Source organism: Anopheles bellator, chromosome 1 (assembly GCF_943735745.2).
Source record: "Anopheles bellator chromosome 1, idAnoBellAS_SP24_06.2, whole genome shotgun sequence".
Taxonomy (NCBI): Eukaryota; Metazoa; Arthropoda; class Insecta; order Diptera; family Culicidae; genus Anopheles; species Anopheles bellator.
Window position 1 is genome coordinate 47,373,135 of NC_071285.1, and position 18,509 is coordinate 47,391,643.

At 48.7% G+C, this 18,509-nt stretch overlaps 5 protein-coding genes across 8 annotated transcripts; 2 read left to right on the forward strand and 3 right to left on the reverse strand.

The window, feature by feature from the left end:
• Window positions 1–11: 11 nt before the first annotated feature.
• On the reverse strand, window positions 12–1,317 carry LOC131208703 (probable malonyl-CoA-acyl carrier protein transacylase, mitochondrial). Its single transcript, XM_058201532.1, has one exon. The coding sequence runs from the start codon at window positions 1,273–1,275 to the stop codon at window positions 82–84; it is 1,194 nt and encodes a 397-aa protein (XP_058057515.1). The 5' UTR covers window positions 1,276–1,317; the 3' UTR covers window positions 12–81.
• A 217-nt stretch (window positions 1,318–1,534) lies between these two features.
• On the reverse strand, window positions 1,535–2,920 carry LOC131208696 (cytoplasmic tRNA 2-thiolation protein 2). Its single transcript, XM_058201519.1, has one exon. The coding sequence runs from the start codon at window positions 2,878–2,880 to the stop codon at window positions 1,552–1,554; it is 1,329 nt and encodes a 442-aa protein (XP_058057502.1). The 5' UTR covers window positions 2,881–2,920; the 3' UTR covers window positions 1,535–1,551.
• A 374-nt stretch (window positions 2,921–3,294) lies between these two features.
• Window positions 3,295–11,058, forward strand: LOC131208658 (uncharacterized). The gene is made up of 4 exons (XM_058201473.1): window positions 3,295–3,398; window positions 3,820–5,090; window positions 8,641–8,819; window positions 8,890–11,058. Coding segments are annotated over exons 1-4 (2,205 nt in total). The 5' UTR covers window positions 3,295–3,396; the 3' UTR covers window positions 9,643–11,058.
• Window positions 11,059–11,136: 78 nt separating this feature from the next.
• Window positions 11,137–15,220, reverse strand: LOC131208667 (b(0,+)-type amino acid transporter 1-like). 4 transcript variants are annotated; one of them, XM_058201491.1, is made up of 4 exons: window positions 15,078–15,220; window positions 12,316–12,916; window positions 11,945–12,215; window positions 11,137–11,870 (listed from the first exon to the last, which is right to left on the reverse strand). In XM_058201491.1, the coding sequence occupies exons 2-4, from the start codon at window positions 12,800–12,802 to the stop codon at window positions 11,162–11,164; spliced, it is 1,467 nt and encodes a 488-aa protein (XP_058057474.1). In that variant the 5' UTR covers window positions 12,803–12,916; window positions 15,078–15,220; the 3' UTR covers window positions 11,137–11,161. The 4 variants fall into 4 exon arrangements, with proteins under 4 accessions (XP_058057474.1, XP_058057490.1, XP_058057466.1 ...); XM_058201507.1 differs by having other exon boundaries at window positions 12,316–12,919; window positions 15,078–15,210; XM_058201483.1 differs by having other exon boundaries at window positions 15,061–15,204.
• A 1,082-nt stretch (window positions 15,221–16,302) lies between these two features.
• Window positions 16,303–17,577, forward strand: LOC131216216 (nitric oxide synthase-interacting protein homolog). Its single transcript, XM_058210648.1, has 5 exons — window positions 16,303–16,564; window positions 16,630–16,844; window positions 16,906–17,212; window positions 17,286–17,394; window positions 17,463–17,577. Exons 1-5 carry the CDS (start codon window positions 16,389–16,391, stop codon window positions 17,532–17,534), a joined length of 879 nt encoding a protein of 292 aa, XP_058066631.1. The 5' UTR covers window positions 16,303–16,388; the 3' UTR covers window positions 17,535–17,577.
• Window positions 17,578–18,509: the final 932 nt, after the last annotated feature.

An 18,509-nucleotide genomic window follows, 5' to 3' on the forward strand; every position in this document is an offset into this window, starting at 1 on the left:
TATTGGGTCAATTGTGTAACAATTTATTTCCTCGTACTACCTAACTCTAGCGTACCTAACTCTAGCGTAAATGCTTTCCGCCTATGCCTCTACATTAAGCGTCGAGTCCCACGCTTTGGCGTTGACTTGCTTCAAGATGGCTTTCAACCCTTTCCCGGGGCCACACTCGAATGTGCGCGGAAAGTGTACCCCGGTCTTGCGCTCGTACAGTATGTGTAGCGTCTGCTCCCACTTGACCGGCCGTACGATTTGCTTAGGCAACTGACTTACAATGTGACCGGCATTTCTGTAGCACTTGCCGTCCACATTCGAGTGCACGCTGATGCTGGGATCTTGCACGCGGATTTTGCGTAACGCTGCCGCAAACGGTTCGACCGCCGGTTCCATTAGTTCGGTATGGAACGCTCCACTGACCGGTAGCCGCTTGAGACGTCGAATGTTGAATCGTTTCAGGTTGGCCTCCAGAAAGCGTAGGGCTTCCTCGTTACCGGCCAGCACCTTACAGCCAGGATACAGATAGTTTGCTACCCGACAGTCCGGGTTTTCGATGCCCCTGTCTATGCACCAATTTTTCGCCTCGTTGCAAGCCTCTCCGATGCGTCCGTCCGCGCCGAACAGAGCCGTTGCCATGGCCCCTTTCGCTTGCTGGGCCGCCAACTGCATTGCTTCTGCCCGGATTTGCACCAACCGTACGCCCTTGTCGAAAGGAATGGCGCCCGCGAAGATCAGTGCCGTTAGTTCCCCTAAACTGAAGCCGGCCGTGGCGAAACAGTTATCGATCGCATTCGGTCGTTCTTCCCGTAGCTGTTCGAGGGCCGCCAGTGACGTGACCATAACGGCCGGCTGGCAGTACTTTGTTTGATCCAGCTTGCTCTTGGGACCCTCGATGCAGATCTTCAGCAGATCGTAACCGAGTACCTCGTTGGCGAGGGCGAAAATATCACGCGCCCCGGGAAACTTGAGCAGCTTAGAGCCCATGCCCACGTACTGCGATCCCTGCCCGGGGAACACGATGATATTTGTTTCCCGTGGATCAATCGTTGGGCGGACCGCTTTTTTCGACTGATCGCGGCTGATGTACGTTCCGGCAACGTATGGCAGCGTGGCCCAGTCACTTTCTTCACTGCGTCTATCCAGATCTTCGAAGGATGCAGCATGTTCCAAAAGCTTCTTCACGCTCTCCGAGTCGCCGGTCGCGATGGGGGGTACTTTGGCGTCGGTTCCTAGTTGCCGCAGCGTGCGGTGCAATCGACGATGGAACACTCGAAACAGCATGATGGGAGTTATAAATCAATCCCAAATTGAGTTTTGGTCAAATGAGCGAACTTTTCTTAAAACATTAACAAAGGGGATCCTTGAGATTACCGGTCGACTATAGGAATTTGACAGCACCATATGGTTTTGTTTGTTTTGATTCTCCGTGCGCCGAATGCCATCTAAAAGTCACCGGATCCTAAATCTAATCGGTGAATTCAAACTAATTTTTAAATCGATGTTTTAAAAACGTTTTTATTTTTTCGTAGTTTCCATTTTATCTATTCACAAAAACACCTATTGTTCCTGATCAACAAATAAGTTCCTGCAGCCATGGCAAAGAACTTGCTTCAGCTGTCCCAATTCTACTTCATCTTCGCCGTTTACCATCCGCTCGGCATCGTGTTCCATTTGCTTCGATTTTTCTACAATTTCCTCATGACTACAGGATGCATGAATGCGCGACGATACCAGCCTCGAAAATTCCGTTGCAAATAACGTTTTCGATCCCCGATAGTCCAGAGGGGCCCCACAGAAAACACACTTCTCCCGGTCGTTACTCGCTGGTGTTTTCCTGACATCGAATAGTCCCAGACAATCTTCTTCTGAGCTTGCACCGATAATACATTGGGCACCAGCCGGAGGAGCTTCCAGTTTATCGCCGGTACGATAGATCGTCGAAACGGTGGACGGAAAACTCCCCTGCAGGTTATCGATGAACTTTGCCGTCAGATTCTGTAGGCTAGGCTTATCTTCAAAGTGATTCTCGTGAGGTACACAGGAATATCGCTTCTCAGTGAACTGCAGATAGTGCACGATTTCGTCCGGATTTAAATCACGTAGGGGTCGGATAAGTTTGACCGACCCGTCTCGATCGTCACAGAAGGCCACATCCTGTGCAATAGAACAACCCCGTCCGAGAGCCACATTAGAAAGCAGCGTTTTCGCTAGGTCGATCCCAATATCCGATAGAAACACGTAACTACAGTTGAGGGATTTTGCAATGACTTTGAACGTTCGCTTGCGAACTTGCGCTAACAGATCTTGCTTCGAGGTGTTGGATCGTGTGCCAGTTATGATCCGCAGCAAGCGTTGTTCATCTTGCTCGAAGCCCCCCGGTGAGGTGAACGAATTGGCAGGAAGTAATTCGACTGCCTTCGAAGAACCGGTCACAGTGTAATGCACCGGAAAACTATACTGCTGCAGAAGCTCCACAATCATGATTTGTTTCTTTTTCCGTTCCTCTGTAGTTTTGCTGATGAAATCATCATCCACGTAAAGCAGTACAGGTTCTATCCGTAGTTGTTTGAACGAATCCTGCTCCAAACCAAATCGAATCATGTCGAGCAGGGCTATGTTTTCCGGTGTTCCGGTGAATATGATGAGAACACGAGACCCCCGGCGGACGATCTTCGAGGAGCCGAGCGATGCACGAAACTTGTGGCGTACGTAGTGCAGGAAGCAGAGCCGACATTGTGCTTCTTTGTGGTTCAACTTGAGCACGGCAACCTCCGTGTTGCACTTACTGCAGAGCTCATTGGAGGTCAAGCCAGGTTGAGGCGTATCTTCCTTCATTCCGTGTGCACCACCATCGTCGCCGAAATCATCTTCCACAATACTGCACATTTTAATTGGTAAATAATTTTAATCGCCGGAACTCGGCCACCGGAATTGGTTTGTTATGAACGCAAAACTTGCCGTAAACATGAGGTTTTCTGAAAGCTGTCACTTGTTTGTTTTCCATTATACTTTTGAAACGCATCTAAATATGAATAGCTGATGTTCGCTTTGCTCAGGTGCATAATTTCGGTATGTTTTGCATAAAATTCTCTTTTTAAAATTAAATGCGAAAACTAAGCAAATAATAGAGAATTATGAAATGAAATAAAATATATTTTGAAGGCATTCGAAACAGTAAGAGTACGTTCGCAGAGTTCACGCAGTGTTTTTGACAGCCTGCGAGCGAGGCCAGCTGAGTGCTCTCAGCTGAGTGGTCTTAGATCGAGAAAGCTGAGCAAACGCATCTAGGAATCGTGCAAAGTGCAAAGTACCTGTGAGTGAAAGGCCGTGCAAACCGCGTACCACCGTTTTCCATATATTTGCCCGTTATCTGCTTGAAATATCCTCCGTTAGTGTGCAAAGATGTAAGTAAACGAAGTATAGAATCGGAATAGTATGGAATAATTGCTGGTCAAAGGTTTTCCAGCCCGAAGGGTGACGGTGAAAATTTCGTCATCAATTAGCGCTCCGCAAAGTAATTTCCAAGATGGCGGCATTAGAAAACCTGGCTGCATTTTTTTCTCTAACATTTACGACCTATTTCTCTTGCCTTTGGTTACCATGGAAAATTGACGAAGTCTCTGGGCGGAATTCCGATAAATGCCCGTCATTACAGAAAATATACATTTTATCATCCATTCTGCGTTGCTCGAGCGCCACCAATGTAACAATATTTCGATTATTGATTTTTGGGGGTTGCCTGTTCAGTTAATTGATGAGTCATTGAAAATTGGTAGAAATGGTCGCATTTAATATTCGTGTTCCTGCGGTTTTTCTTTTTAACAGGTACGGAAATCGCCCGCAAACTGGCAATAGTGGATTCCACCGTGGCGGCGGTATGGCCGGAGGTCGTCCAGGAGGTGGCCAGATGGGAGGCGGTTTTCGCCGTGACGGAGGCGCCGGAGGTTACGGTGGCGGCAACGGACCATCGTTTGACCGGCAATCGCAAAATGGCAAAAATCTTCGCACCCTAAAATGGGAGCCGGAAGATTTGACGCCCTTTGAGAAGAATTTTTACCAGCCGTCGGCCGGCCTAGTGGGCATGTCTGAGGGGGAAATTGCGGGCTACTTGAACAAGCATCAGATCACCCTGAAGGGCCGCGAAGTGCCGCGACCGAGCATGGACTTTGAGGATGGTGGTTTGCCGAGCTACATCATGGAGGAGTTGAAGCGACAGGGCTTCAGCAAACCGACGGCCATTCAGGCACAGGGAATGCCGATTGCACTTAGCGGCCGCGATATGGTCGGAATTGCACAGACCGGGTCGGGCAAAACGCTTGCCTACGTCGTGCCGTCCCTGGTGCACATTCAGCACCAGACCAGCATTCGTCGTGGCGATGGACCGATCGCACTAATCCTGGCACCAACCCGCGAACTGGCGCAACAGATCCAGCAGGTGGCGACCGATTTCGGATCGCGCGTCAGTGCAAACAATACGTGCGTTTTTGGCGGAGCCCCAAAAGGGCCGCAAATACGCGATCTCGAGCGAGGCGCTGAGATCGTCATTGCAACCCCTGGCCGGTTGATCGATTTTCTCGAACGAGGAATCACAAACTTGCGGCGCTGCACCTACTTGGTGTTGGACGAAGCCGATCGTATGCTGGACATGGGCTTCGAGCCACAGATCCGCAAGATCATGGGACAAATCCGGCCCGATCGGCAGGTACTGATGTGGTCCGCAACGTGGCCGAAGGAGGTGCGAAATTTGGCCGAAGAATTTTTGGCCGATTACATTCAGATCAACATCGGTTCGTTGAACCTGTCAGCAAACCACAACATCCTGCAGATAGTGGATGTGTGCGAGGACTACGAGAAAGATCAGAAGCTGATGAAGCTTTTGACGGAGATTTCCGCAGAACCGGACACGAAGACGATCATTTTCGTCGAGACGAAGCGTCGTGTGGATGACATTACGCGCATCGTTAACCGCAATGGATGGCGTGCCGTGGCCATCCATGGCGACAAGTCGCAACAGGAGCGTGACTACGTGCTCAGTGCTTTCCGTAATGGACGCCAGGGCATCCTGGTGGCCACGGATGTGGCGGCTCGTGGCTTGGGTAAGTTTTTACGTTCCGCTAGATGGTACCGCTGTTCCAGCAGGAAACCAAAGCAATCATCACCCTCTAAAGAAAGACTAGTAACAAAAAGGTAAATGTAGAGATTGACGTCCGGTGCTGTTGCTACAAACAGCATTTGCCCAGGAATACGCACGCACGATTCGCGCTAAAGAAGATTCAAAACAAACCGAATCTGCCATGTTCGGGAATCGGTTATGGTCGGGGCCAACGCGTGGGTTCTCATCCTGTGGATTTGCCTAAATGACCTATCCGTCTCGATCCCAGCAGGACAGGCGTGTTTTAGAATCAAAACCATCCGGCCCTCGTCGATAGGACACACTTGTTCCCGCCATGAATCGGTCATCGTTTCCGACATTCAGGAGGAAAGTGACGCATAATATTTCCACGGTTCCCCCGCACACGGGGCAGGTTGTTGCTGCGAGATCCGGGCTACCGATGTCTGTCTGCATGTTTACCGTTAGCAAACAAAAGTCAAAACAAAAACTTCTCTCACATTTTTCACTCGTACACCATTCTCCGTTCCGTACTGGTACTGCATTTTTTTGGGATAGTTATTCTGCTTCATGCGTATGGCGCGCATGATGGACTCTCTTAGCAATCGTACATCATCTGCAAAGATAACACACACTACTACCACAACCCTCTGCTACTACCTACAAAACGCCGCTGTGAACAGTTCTGCGAAGCTTGAAGGAAAGCTGCGCCGCACTTGCCGCTTGCATTGCAATCAGCGCAAGAGCGAAAACAAACACACGTTATAGCCAACACCTTGTCAGTCAGTTGAATTCCGGCCGAGATCGATTCTAACCATGGTAAACTTATTGATAAGAGTAACGGCACGTTTCGCGTGCCGCATGCGGTAAGGGAAACAGAAAGAGAGAGAGTGCTTAATACGGTTAGATTTATGATGTTGTGTGGAGCCTAAAACAGGCGGGCGAGCAGATACACGCCCCGAGAGGCGTGTTGTTCTTACTGTCGCAATTCGAACCACAGCAGCAGCAGCGATCAGCTGAAGCCGCACAAGTCACACCTGCTGGGGTTACATTCTTCTGTATTTGTTTGAAGTATTTGTTTCTGTTGCTGTTGGCCGTGATGGACAAAAATGGTTTTATGTATTTCCTGTATTCACACATCATTTGGGCTATATAATCACTTAACCCACCAGTTTACAGGGGCTGCTCGTACAGAACCTGTAAGGATCAGCTGCGGAGAGGCTTCGAGTGCTAAAGCTGTAAGCGGAGTTTTGGTAAGTACAGTTGGCTCTAGATGCTGCAGGACCAACCGCGTGGCAATATTTCTTTCAGCTGCTTCTAGCGTCAGGGTTCGCGACAAACGCCCAGCAGTTGTAAAGGAAGTTTGTTCTACTTGGACTCAAGATCCAAGAAGGGTAACTTAGCATTAATATATTAATCCATCGTGAATACCAGGAAAGATATAAAATTGAGCCCATTAACCTAAGCAAAATGTGGTTGGTCGGATAGGCTCGGGCCGCGACCAGCAAAACGAAACAAGGTTGATGCTCATCACACTCTTTGATGCAAAAACAAATATGGAGGCAGTTGAACTGAACGGGCAGCAGTGTGATTTTGCTTTGTTTTGTGACGTTACTAGCCAGTAAGAAAGATCTATCGTCCTAATATAGGGTTCGGGCTTTAAAGCTCAAATCGCTATTAGTCAGTTACACTAAATACGAGGCGAGGGACAGATGATCCCTAGTCCGGTCCGATTCCGAATGGACTAGCTATTAAGCTGGCTTGGGTTTCTCCCTTCTTGCTGGAAGTGGTAGACTCCTTAGAGTATATTCATTCAGCTAACCTTAAACACTCTTCTGCCGATAGCGACTATTGTTAAGACTGTAGTAGTTGGTCATTCTCTTTTCACACACGCCTAAGGACTTGTTAACGCATATTTCACTCACGCTCTCTTTGTCGTTGTATTTTACTTTCAACTTATCCATCGGCACGATGGGGCAAATAACGCCCGAACTTTGTGTGCTGTGTACAAAGTCTTTCACTCCAGATGTGTCCCAAACAGCCGCCACTCGTTACGTAGACCGTCCGCTTTCTCTTCTCTACTCAAGGTGTTCCATTTTCTTAAAAGATAGTTTAAGCGTTGATTGTTATATTCTAACCTAGATCCAATCATGCTTGGTCGGTGTTAGCTTTTCAAGCCTTAACGAGGCTTAAGGGAGCTTTACATTCAATACCATCCATAAACCGAGGTTGCTGCATAATAATAGTATGAGATCAAGGGGTATCATGCTCAAACTGCTTCACCATTGAACTTTGTGATCTACAAAGGCTTTAAACTATTCGTGGCATTCACCGAGTGTCGTCAAACCGACCATGCTTCCCTTCGAAGACAACGTCGTTCTGGTTTACGGTCGGCGGTCCCCCAGTTCGGTTCACGCTGCTGTGTGGCACGTGGCGCGCTGCATCATTACTGGGCGAAAGACATTGGGTGTGCCAAATTTTCGTAGCTGATTCGACCTGCCATGCTCCAGGTTGCGGCTTCGTTATGGGCCACTGTGCTTCACATTCACAGGTGTGGTGATATTTATGCATGAAGGAAGTTCCTTAAGAGTGAGTGAAACAAATTTTTGGACATCAATTTAGTTACAAACGGAAAGAAATATTAGAAATATCCTGTGTGATCTCCTGGCCACTTACTTGACTGTACAAAGGATGTAAATGGTTTCGATTTGGGTACGTTCGTCCAGATGCGCGCATATCCTACGATTTTTGCAAAAAGAAACTTGTAGTGGACGTTGTTTAGTTGCCTTTCTAGCTTCTCGGACGTAACATAATGAAAGTGCTTCAAATGATTCTCTCAAATTAAAACAACAAACAGGGGGTGCGGTTTTTCGTGCCCTACAAAAAATACATTTATTATTTCATTTGTACAGAGACAAACGCAAGCGAAATTCCGACCTCGAACACAGATCGTCAGAGAGGTGTGTTATGCCAAAGACAATTTTACCCAATTGTGTCGCTTTTGTTTCTATTGTTGGATTTCGGCATCTGTCCGTTTGTGGCTCGTTGTTTGTTCCGTTGTCTCTCGCGCCACATCTCGTTGCAGATGTTGATGGATGATTGGTGAGATCGGTACGAAGTTTAAAGAATAATACAATATCCCACGTAATTTTCTTCACACTGCCTCTTTTTCTACCTATTACGATGGAGAATCCTCTACATACGCTGTATCCCTTTTTCCTTCACTTCGATTCACGGTCTCCTTCCGGTGAAGATGCAGAATAATCTTCCGGTCGTTTCCCGCGTCCTTCTTACCATTTTCTTTCGTTTATTTCCTCGACATGTCGAGCTTTTAAACGACTTTCCTCAGTAACATGACACAGTACTTGGTAGCTTTCCCTTCGCGTGTGTACATTAACTGCTGGGTCCGACATGACTTGCAATGTCGCCCGAAATTCTGTCCCCCAAAAACCCCCAAATTCCACCCACACCCCCTCCGCGAGCGGCGCGAGAGAGTATAAGCAATAACACAAGCTTCCTGTGTCACATGCCTGCAGATGTGGAAGACGTAAAGTTCGTAATCAATTACGACTATCCGTCCAATTCGGAAGATTACGTGCACCGGATTGGTAGAACGGGACGCTCGAACAACACCGGCACCGCCTACACCCTGTTCACCAACTCAAATGCCAACAAAGCCAACGATCTGATCAACGTGCTGCGCGAAGCGAATCAGGTAAGCTGCTCACCCGTTGGCCGTATCGTACTATGTCACATTGCGCCTCTCTCTCTCTCTCTCCCTGTAGGTCATTAATCCACGGTTAGTTGAGCTTGCCAAACCAAACATGGGCAAGGGTCGTCAACGGTACAGTAACCATCGTTTCGGCGGACAACAGAACCGTCCCCCGCGGGATGGCATGTTCGGTGGTAGCGGTGGTGCTGGTGGTCGGTTCGGCGGACAGCGCGATGGTGGTGCCCCGAAGTTCGGTGGTGGCAGTGACAAATACGGTGCACCGCGCGATGGGCGGGCTATGCAGGCCGCCTCCGCGGCCATGTACGGTGTCGGAATGGCCAGTCTCTCGCAATCGCTCGGTCTCGGTAGCGCTGCCGGTCTGAAGCAGGCTGTCGGTGGCCTAGGTGCAGCGTCCGCCGGGCAACGGCAGAGTCGATTCTCCGCTCCCTCGTCTGCATCGTCCGCTGCTGCCGCAGCCGCTGCCGCCACCGTTTTCGCGTCGAGCTACCAACAGGGTAAATACGCGCTCAGCGCCGCCGGTGCAGGTGCGGCCGGACTAGCCGGAGCGCATCCGTCGGTGGCGACCGCAACCAATGGTGTTGCGGCGTACGGTGCAGCACCTCCCTCGTACAAGTCTTCTGTCGGCGAGGCAGCAGCCGCAGCGGCGCACCTGTATGGCGGTGGTTACACGACACGAGCACAACCAGCCAGCATGCCGTCGAGTGCTGCGGCAGCGGCGGCGGCCGCAGCCGCCGTTTACCAGTACGCTGCTAACGGAGCCACCCCGGCCTTTGCCTACCCACCACCGCAGGTAGTGCTGAACTAAGTGTCCGACCGACCGAAAGACGGCGCTCAATATGTTTTCTGTGAGAGAATTATTTAAATTGTCACCCTCTTTTCAAACCCATACCGTAGTGCTTAAGTTACATCCCGCTTTTCTCGCCTTTGAATGCGTTTTTCATCGTAAACGGCAGCCCACAATCGGTTGTTAATCAGTGATAGGGTTTGTTGGTTCATTTTCTCCTCGTGGTCGTGGTGGATGGCCACGGTATAATTTATTTCCTCTCACAACAGCGCAAGTGCGGAAATTGGACAGGAATCTTATGTTAGGTCGAACGGTTTGCCAAACATTTAATCCGCGACTATCGATTACACGATGTTAGAATAATTTCCAACAATTCCACATAATAATTCTTCCTTTTTATGAAGCTTAGTCTTTTAAATTTTATACACAACGGAGGCGCGCTCCACTAAAACTGTAACCAGAACATTTTGAAACCAGTTATCTTTACATCCCGATGTTTTGCTCAAGACTTGAGACTAACGTACCGTTGATTTTAAAACACTGAACTCACAAGTTTTGCCGCGCGCGCTCTCCCAAACATCTTCAATACATTTCCGTCGATTAATCAGTGAAGAAAGTAAGCAGAACACATAGAAAGGAGGCACCTTACACGAAGAGTGACACGTTGGCGTTTAAGTAGATTGGCGTGTTTAGTAGAGAAAGAACGCGCGAAAGATGCGCGGTGCATCGACAAATTTTAAAATGTACATATTCAACCTGAAAAAGGACTGTGTAACGCTATGATGTTTATTATTACTAGAATCTGCTACCAATCTGTTTTCTAAATGCAGTGTAATAGGGTGTAGTTGTAGTTTAGCCTTTAATCACCTACGGTACGGTTTGAAACGTATAGATTCTAAGTGTTTAGTACCAAACAAAACTGTGGTAGACCTCCCGAAAAGAGGAAAGCATCTTCATAATTTCTCCACTTTGTGTAGATCAGCTCTGAGATGCAGATTGAAACAGGAACAAAACATAATTCAAAACCATAAGAAGAAGGTACACACACATTTGGCTGTTGTTCTCTCTTGTACCAACCGCTGGGACACGAATTTGACCCATCAAATGTGGAACTGGTGTTGAATTCTCTTTACCATTTTTGTTTTTTATTATGGAATAATAACTGTGAAACTTTATCAAACACAACTGATTAGATGGGATGGATAATAGCATAATTAAGAGAGCAAACTATGGTCGAATTCTCTCCAAACTGCTAACACGGACACTGAACCAACAGAATTAATCTCGATCCCCATCATGTGTATTTGCGATGTGTTTGTAACGTGGACCATTCGCGCGAGTGCACCGGTGCTCGTACCAAACGTACCGGGAGCGTTGCGCCAATGGACCGGTTCTTTGGATTTATTTTGGAAAAATACACAATAAAGAGAACTTCAGATCGTAGAGCTAAATTGCCATCATCGATCAGCACGTCCGAAGCCGAAATGAAGCCGCGCATTTAGAAAAAAAGGATTTGTTTATTAATCATAGGTTGATAGGTTCAATCACTTTTGCTGGTAGTGGGAACAACTTCGAAGAGCACTTGTATGAGGAAGGTGAGCTTATTGATCCATCTCGGACGCACTTTGTAGTACACGAACGGCGTGTAGACTACCACACCACTCAGGATGAAGCCGAGCGCGAACAGATACTTTGGCGACGGATCACTGATGACCGGCACAACCGACAAAAAGATGGACACGGCGAGCGTGATATAGGGCACGATCAGGGGCACTTTGTACGGGCGGTGGATCGTCGGTTGCGTTCGACGGAGCGCAAGCAACGCCACGACGGCCGACCCGTAGAAGAACCAGATCAGAAACGAGGCGAACTCGATCAGCGTCTCGATGTTGCCGACCAATATGAAGGCCAGCGCCAGCACACCTTGCATGGCGACGGCCGGCGCCGGCGTAGAACGGCGCACGTGAATGTACGACAAGGGCTCCAGCATCTGGCCCTCCTGGCTGGCTACGTAACAGAGGCGCGTCACGCCGAACTGGATGCTGAGCGCGCAGCCGAACGTGGCCAATGCCACACCGAGCGGGATGAGAAAGGAGAACGAACCAAGCGCACGGTCACCGAAATCGATACCCACCGCTTCGGATGCGATCATATCACCCATCGAAAGCACGGTCATGTAGGCCAGGTTCATGAAAACATACAGCCCTGTGATGATCGGAACTGCGATCATTATCGATCGTGGAATGTTGCTGCGAAGAAAAATTGGCAGGCATTGTTAAAGACAGCATACGGCAAGCAGGAGTACTGCGTGGGAAACACTTACACCTCCGGATTCTTGATCTCCTCCGTGATCGTGGTCACACTCGACCAGCCATCGTACGCCCAAAGGCCATTGTAGAAGGCGAGTGCAATGTAGCCGGGGCTGGTGTGCGTTCCCTGAAAGCCCCCCGACAAATTCTCCGTGTTGCCAATGGCCAGCTGATAGATGCCACCGAAGATCACCACCAAACAGGCGCCAACCTTGCAGAAGCCAAACACGTTGTTGATCGTCACGTAGAGCTTCACGCTGCTGAGATTGATGTAGGTGATAATGCCTTCGGGGTGGAAGTTGAAAAGTGTTCCATACGCAATGCGGTTAGTTTGCGGGAAAGAGTTAGAAAGTGTGCGCCGGTTAGAGGTCACAGGATTAATTACCTAGCCCTAAGATTCCGATCAGCTTGACCAGCAAATTCAGATCCTCCGCCGGTAGATGCTCGATTCCGAGCAGATGGCGTAACGGCAGGATCGTGTACTCAGCGAACGTTAGAATGATGACGGCAATTTCGGCCGGCCGCAGTATCATCACGTAAACCCAGGCACACACGAACGATGGTAACGGGCCCCAGAAGGAGTGCGATTTTTTGAACGCTTCGATCAGGTAGGCATACTCAGCACCGGACCGCGGTACAACCGTGCCCAGCTCGGCAAAGCAGAGCGCTCCCAGCAGCGAAATTCCACCGCAGACGGTCCACACCACCAGACAGAACCCGACACTACCGGAGTATTTGAGGGCGCCCGTCGGTGATACGAATATGCCGGAACCGATCATCACGCTGATGATCACGTTGATCGCCGACATGAGACCCATCTCACGCCGCAGCCCCCCACCGCCGGTCTGTTTCGGTTCCGCCACGACGGTCATGGCTGCCGCGTCGTTCGACTTGCTGTGGCTTCTACGACACACAATCACACGGGCCCCGCCGTTGGTTGATCAAGGATACGCACCCCACTATGACCGGCAGAACATGATCTTGGGCTGCTGGAAAATGTAAACGATGAGTGGTGCTACTGTGCGCTGGCTACCCCTATCCGAGATGCGTCAGCGCGCGATTAGAGCTTATCTTATCGCGGCACTAAGCCGTCGATGCTCTTCGGTTATTGGCAGAGATGTAACAGCTTGTCAGGACGGCTCGATAGCAACAAATATGCTCACTTGGCCTTATCACGTCAAGTAACTCGTGTCCAGAGGACGTTTAATATGCAGTAACCACCGGCAGAGTTGAGTAATATGTATATCGGCTCAAGTGTCCTTGAATGTTATTGATGACCTACGATTGCTAACTTCTCACGTGAATTGGCTAATCAAGAAAGTGCCATCGGTGTGTCGATCTCCTTTATCGTTAGCATGTCGATTAGCAAGTCTGCAAGTCGGCGAATGTTAAAGAATGTTGCTTAACACAATGCCACCCATGAATGTGGGGACCTATTAATTTACGCTTATTATTTACAATTCAGTTTATCACGGACGATGCCTATCATAAATCTTCGGCAAACAATCTTCAGCACGTCATAACCCGTTGCCCCTACCTGTGCCCAATAGAAAATAAATCGTTCGATGGGGATGGTCAGTTTGCGGACGTTATTAACGACATGCTGCCATGTTTACGGATTTCTGCGGAGTTCTGGGAGAACACCCGACAGGCAGTCAGTGTGGGCTTGGCAGCGTGTTTAGGATAAATCAATACAATCATCACCGGCAGTGACGTCGGTGACGCATGATAATGATGGTGCCGCAGCAAATCGCTACCTCCACGCAATCGAGGGGGGCTCCACCATCGTGTGGTTGATGAATAATTTACTTGAAGTTTACTTTCGTGTCACGACGTCGAAAATTACCCGCAAACAATCCGACCGAGTCCGAGCAAACGGAGATGATCTTCTTCGTTTAAGTTCGTTTAATTGGACCGTCGCCCGGCATCAGATGTGACCGTTTTTCGTTGGCGTCATTTCCGCCGACTTTTAGTTGCGTTCACTCGCCCGATTTTTTGTGCAAATTCATCATTTGGCACTTATAAATAGGTTAATGGATGTTGGTAGATGATTTCTCACACCGAACGGGGCGCCGCCTTGCTGCCGGTGGCTTGGTAAACAGAAAGGTGCTAATGACCCGCCTCGCAGTGGGCTGATAAGCCGCACCACACGCACGTATCAATCATCTTCGTCACGTGCGAATTGAAGGAATGCGCTGGGTATTTATCATCAATTTGTTCACCTTCATTACTGGATTTGGGGGTGGGGGGAGCATGATTGAACGGGTCACTTGTAGAGCCACTGCTCGGTCACTTCCGGTAACTATCGACCGAAAGCCACCAATCAGAATATTAATCCGTGGCTATCGTTTAACTGCAGTACCGGTCAGTGGCGTTGACTCCAACTCCAACACAACGTGCCACAGAAATTGACTCGTATCAATGCGTGCTTGCGTGCCATGGACTGCGATGCGGAATTCGCTTATCAGCCATCCAGCCGAATGGGATTAAATTGACACTAATCTCACCGTCCAAATTCCGCCTGATAGTTTCTCGGGCCATAAAAGAACGTGCCCATTTGCTTCACTTGCCTCACGAAACCTCCACGACGCGTTGACCACAACTAACGGCATTAACGGCGAGTTCTATGGTGTACTCCGCGCAGCGGAAGTAAACTTTGTGGCGCGAAAACATAACACCCGCGTTGTTTGCTGCATTTGCAGAATCCAAGCGGTAAAGCAAAATAGAAACCAAGAAAGACGGACGACAGACACGCTGGACACGCAGGGCACCAAAAGGAATTCGGAACATTGTTTATACAAACGGAAATCAGCCGCTTGGTGGCAACGATAAATCGTCGTCGTTCGCGCGGACCACGTGGTGGTTACCCAATGCGTTATGGGCCCTCTGCTTTGGCGCCGTATCCAAATAAGCTTTTCACGGGACTGATTGATTCCATTAGACCGGCTTCGTGTTTTGAGTGAGGCGCACTTATTGACCGCTGATAACGACGCCACCGATTAACGAAAAACAATCTCACCACGAAGTAATCGGGACCGATAGCGTGCGGTGTGCGTCGTTTTTCGCATTTCGGGGATTTTCAAGAAGAGTTCCATTTCGCCGAAATACGGTTCTCCTTCGGACTACTCACACAATTCTGATTCTGACCTTTTGGCGACACTATTTTCAGGGCACACTACTACCGGAGTGGTGCTCGCGGGCTGCCTGTGTACTGGCCGTTAACGTTGAGCCCACTGACCACAGCGCTGATGGTCCACGTCCACGTTCCGTTCCGGCGAAGTGTCGACGAGATACTGGGAGCTCGGCTGGGAATCGCGGCCAGTGAGTAATGGATTCCACGCGCCGCGATAGGGCGTCGACGTGCGATATGCTCCGGGAGGTTGCTGTGACAACGACGGTGGTCGTGACGGCTGATTTGATGCTGCAGGTCGAGTGTCGAGTGTTAAGGGCTCCCAAATTATGCTCCCGATTTCAGTTTTATTCTTCTTCTTCGAATGGCCCGCGTGAGAAACGGGCATCATGCAAATTCCTTATCATTGACAGTCCATTGTTTGCCTGTTGAGTATGGGAAGTGCTTATTTAACGCAGAAGACCACTTGAACCCGTGCCGGGGGGTTTCCAACAGTGTCAATGCGATAAGACCAACCGATTCGGTATGTTTCATGAGCCTTTATCTTGTTGTTGAACGACAATATTCGGTCTAATAAACCAGACAACGATGGTTTGTTTTACCGTGTCACAAGAGTTGTGGCTTCTCACTGCTTTTTCTTTATTGGACCGGACCGGCAACATATCTGGAGAAGGGTGAAGAAGGTAAATAGAGCAGCATCATGTGAAGAGACTGCGCGAAAATAAAAGACGAGGAACCTGCTTTGTGTACGGCGTACCTTCCATTGTGTAGGGTATCGGTTTGCGGTCCCCTTCTTCGAGTATTAATCCCTGTTTGCGAATCCTTGCGTTTGGCAAAAAGAGGGACTGAGTCTTCGTTTTCATCCTCTGTTCGTTTTCCCTTCCCGAAATTCCTCCAATACGTATTTTTTTAAACTCAACCATTTAAAATAATGATTCATTGGGAACAACGATCTTTTCGAAAATATTAAACATATTCAATTGGGAGCTGCATCTGCTCAGTATTGTACATTGATAAAAGCTCAAAAGGTCAATTCACATTTGGCAGTAAAACATGGTGTTACTTCTAAATGCTAGTTTTTCCATTTTCTTTTCAGCCCAAAAAGGGATGCAGTAGAAACTCTCCTTATGCTGTGCAATGCGATCTAATCCGCGAAGTGATCTAAATTATGATCTAAGTCTGGCAACACTGTTCGCAACGCTATTTGACGTCTTCGTCGTTGTCGTTGTTTGTTGACAAACACGAACGGAATTCTGTGCTCTCTGATTGCGAATTTGTAATCCTAAAAGTTGGAAATTACCTTAACATATTACTTTCATTAGCCTAACATGACACGCCACGCCAGGAATTGCACTGCCGGAGCCGTTTACACGTACCACGAGAAGAAAAAGGATGCTGCCAATTCCGGCTTCGGCACGACTTCGCGTCGGATCGGCAAGGATTCGGTGAAAAGTTTCGATTGTTGTTCGCTAACCCTACAACCGTGCCGGACTCCGGTTATCACGTAAGTTGTTCGCTTCCGTGTGCTGGCTGTAACATGCGTAAGATCGATTCGGATCTCGTTCACAGCAAAGAAGGATATCTGTTTGATAAGGAGGCGATACTGACGTACATCATATCGAAGAAGAACGAATACAGTCGGAAAATGAAAGAGTACGAGAAGCAGTCCAAGGCCGACGAAGAAGATCGTGCGGCCCAGGCGGATGCGGAGGTGCAGAAGAAACTGGACAAGTTCATTTCCACCGAAAAGAACATCGTGACTAATAAGACGCCGAAACCGAACGGTAATGGACGGTAAGCGCTTGAACGGCCTCGACTCTAATCCTTTTGAATCGTGTCTCACAGACCAACCAAGTACCAGTGGAGCGATCTCCAACGTGTCTCTCGGCAAGCGCAAAGAACTGCCTAGCTTCTGGGTACCATCGCAGACGCCGTCCGCTAAAGTAGCCCGGCTAGAGAAGCCGGACAGTAAAATCTATTGTCCGGTTTCTGGTAAACCGTTGAAGGCGAAGGATCTGATCGATGTGAAGTTTACCCTGGTGAAGGACCCGTCCGACAAGAAGTCGTTGATTGCGAAGGAGAACCGCTACATGTGTGCAGTGACACACGATATCCTGAACAATGCGGTGCCGTGTGCCGTACTGAAGCCAACGTAAGAATCTACACTAACCCGGAATAGTCTGGTTTTGGCTAACTTTTTCTCATGACTTTAAAATCACACCCAGCGGAGACGTCGTGACGATCGAGTGCATTGAAAAGATTATCAAGAAGGACATGATCCACCCGTTGACGAATGAACAACTCGAGGATTCCGACATAATTCCATTGCAAAGGGTAAGCAAAATGGTTAGAATCGCTAATATCGGTAGCAAAGCAATTCTAATTATCTTTTCCTTCGACAGGGTGGGACCGGTTTCGCAACGACCAACGAAAAACTGGAAGCTAAGGAGCAGAAGCCGTGTCTGCAAGTATAATCTACTCGATTTGCGATACATTTAAAATAAACTTACCTGTTACATTTTAAATTTATAGCTTATTGGTTTATTGGTTGGCTTAGTTGGTTTATTATTCTGAAATAAAAATCCATGCAACCATAATACGCTCCGGGAATGCGTTCTTCGAAAGAAACAAAGCAAAAAGAGGCTCAAAACGTTTGATAACTTTTGAAAGATGGGGTCATATTATCGTCTTGCACAACAAAAGATAAAAGTATTTTGAAATAAGGTCGCTTGAAAGGACATGTGAACTGCCGGTCAAGTACCTTCGATGGACGACTCCGTACGCCCAAGATCTAGTCAATCGTCATCATGACCCTCGATAAGTGGCTGCACAAAATTGTGTCTCCCGGGCGGATAATAAGCTGCATCGTGGTCAGCAGCGTGTGTTGACCGAGGCTTCGTTAACCGTAACCTTCATCCTGGAACACGCGCGAAGGCCATGTCCATGCTGCAATGCCCTCACGGTCATCGGCTTAACTAGATGGCCCGTAATGGTTATCGAGAAGGGCGGAGAGAAAAAGAGATGCAATTTCGCAAGGCACGGCACCATAACTGCCCCAATGCATCTTAATGCCTCAGCCTTAAACCAGCTCTTATGTGGCCATCCCAACAGCAGGCGCCTCTTAATCTCCGTGGACAATTAGATATTTTGCAGTCTCATTAAGTCGTTGGGTAAATTATTGCGTTCGAGAGATACATAAAAGATTCAAATTCTTTCTGTTTCCCGATCAGAAGAAGAAACAGATTAATGGCTCCCGGTGGACGCATCGTAAGCAGAAAATTGGGCGCCTCGATTCCGACGTCGGCGTAATCGGATCCCGCCACTCGTCTATTGTCGACGGGAAGGCGGCGTGTCAACGCGGAACGCGCGTGCTGTAAGAATGAGGTACTCGGCGCGGCTACCGGTCCAGCCAGCCGCCGTGACCAGCGTGTGTGCGGAAGGCGACAGGC

Excerpts from the sequence above, each read along its gene's own strand:
- LOC131208703 (XM_058201532.1), bottom strand. The coding sequence starts at position 1,275 with ATGCTGTTTCGAGTGTTCCATCGTCGATTGCACCGCACGCTGCGGCAA.
- LOC131208696 (XM_058201519.1), bottom strand. The coding sequence starts at position 2,880 with ATGTGCAGTATTGTGGAAGATGATTTCGGCGACGATGGTGGTGCACAC.
- LOC131208658 (XM_058201473.1), top strand. Across the intron at positions 5,091-8,640 it reads TGTGGCGGCTCGTGGCTTGG|ATGTGGAAGACGTAAAGTTC; the intron begins GTAAGTTTTTAC and ends ACATGCCTGCAG. Across the intron at positions 8,820-8,889 it reads TGCTGCGCGAAGCGAATCAG|GTCATTAATCCACGGTTAGT; the intron begins GTAAGCTGCTCA and ends CTCTCCCTGTAG.
- LOC131208667 (XM_058201491.1), bottom strand. The coding sequence starts at position 12,802 with ATGACCGTCGTGGCGGAACCGAAACAGACCGGCGGTGGGGGGCTGCGG. Across the intron at positions 12,216-12,315 it reads GATCGGAATCTTAGGGCTAG|GCATTATCACCTACATCAAT; the intron begins GTAATTAATCCT and ends TCCACCCCGAAG. Across the intron at positions 11,871-11,944 it reads GAGATCAAGAATCCGGAGGT|CAACATTCCACGATCGATAA; the intron begins GTAAGTGTTTCC and ends TTTTCTTCGCAG.
- LOC131216216 (XM_058210648.1), top strand. The coding sequence starts at position 16,389 with ATGACACGCCACGCCAGGAATTGCACTGCCGGAGCCGTTTACACGTAC. Across the intron at positions 16,565-16,629 it reads TGCCGGACTCCGGTTATCAC|CAAAGAAGGATATCTGTTTG; the intron begins GTAAGTTGTTCG and ends TCTCGTTCACAG. Across the intron at positions 16,845-16,905 it reads TAAGACGCCGAAACCGAACG|ACCAACCAAGTACCAGTGGA; the intron begins GTAATGGACGGT and ends CGTGTCTCACAG.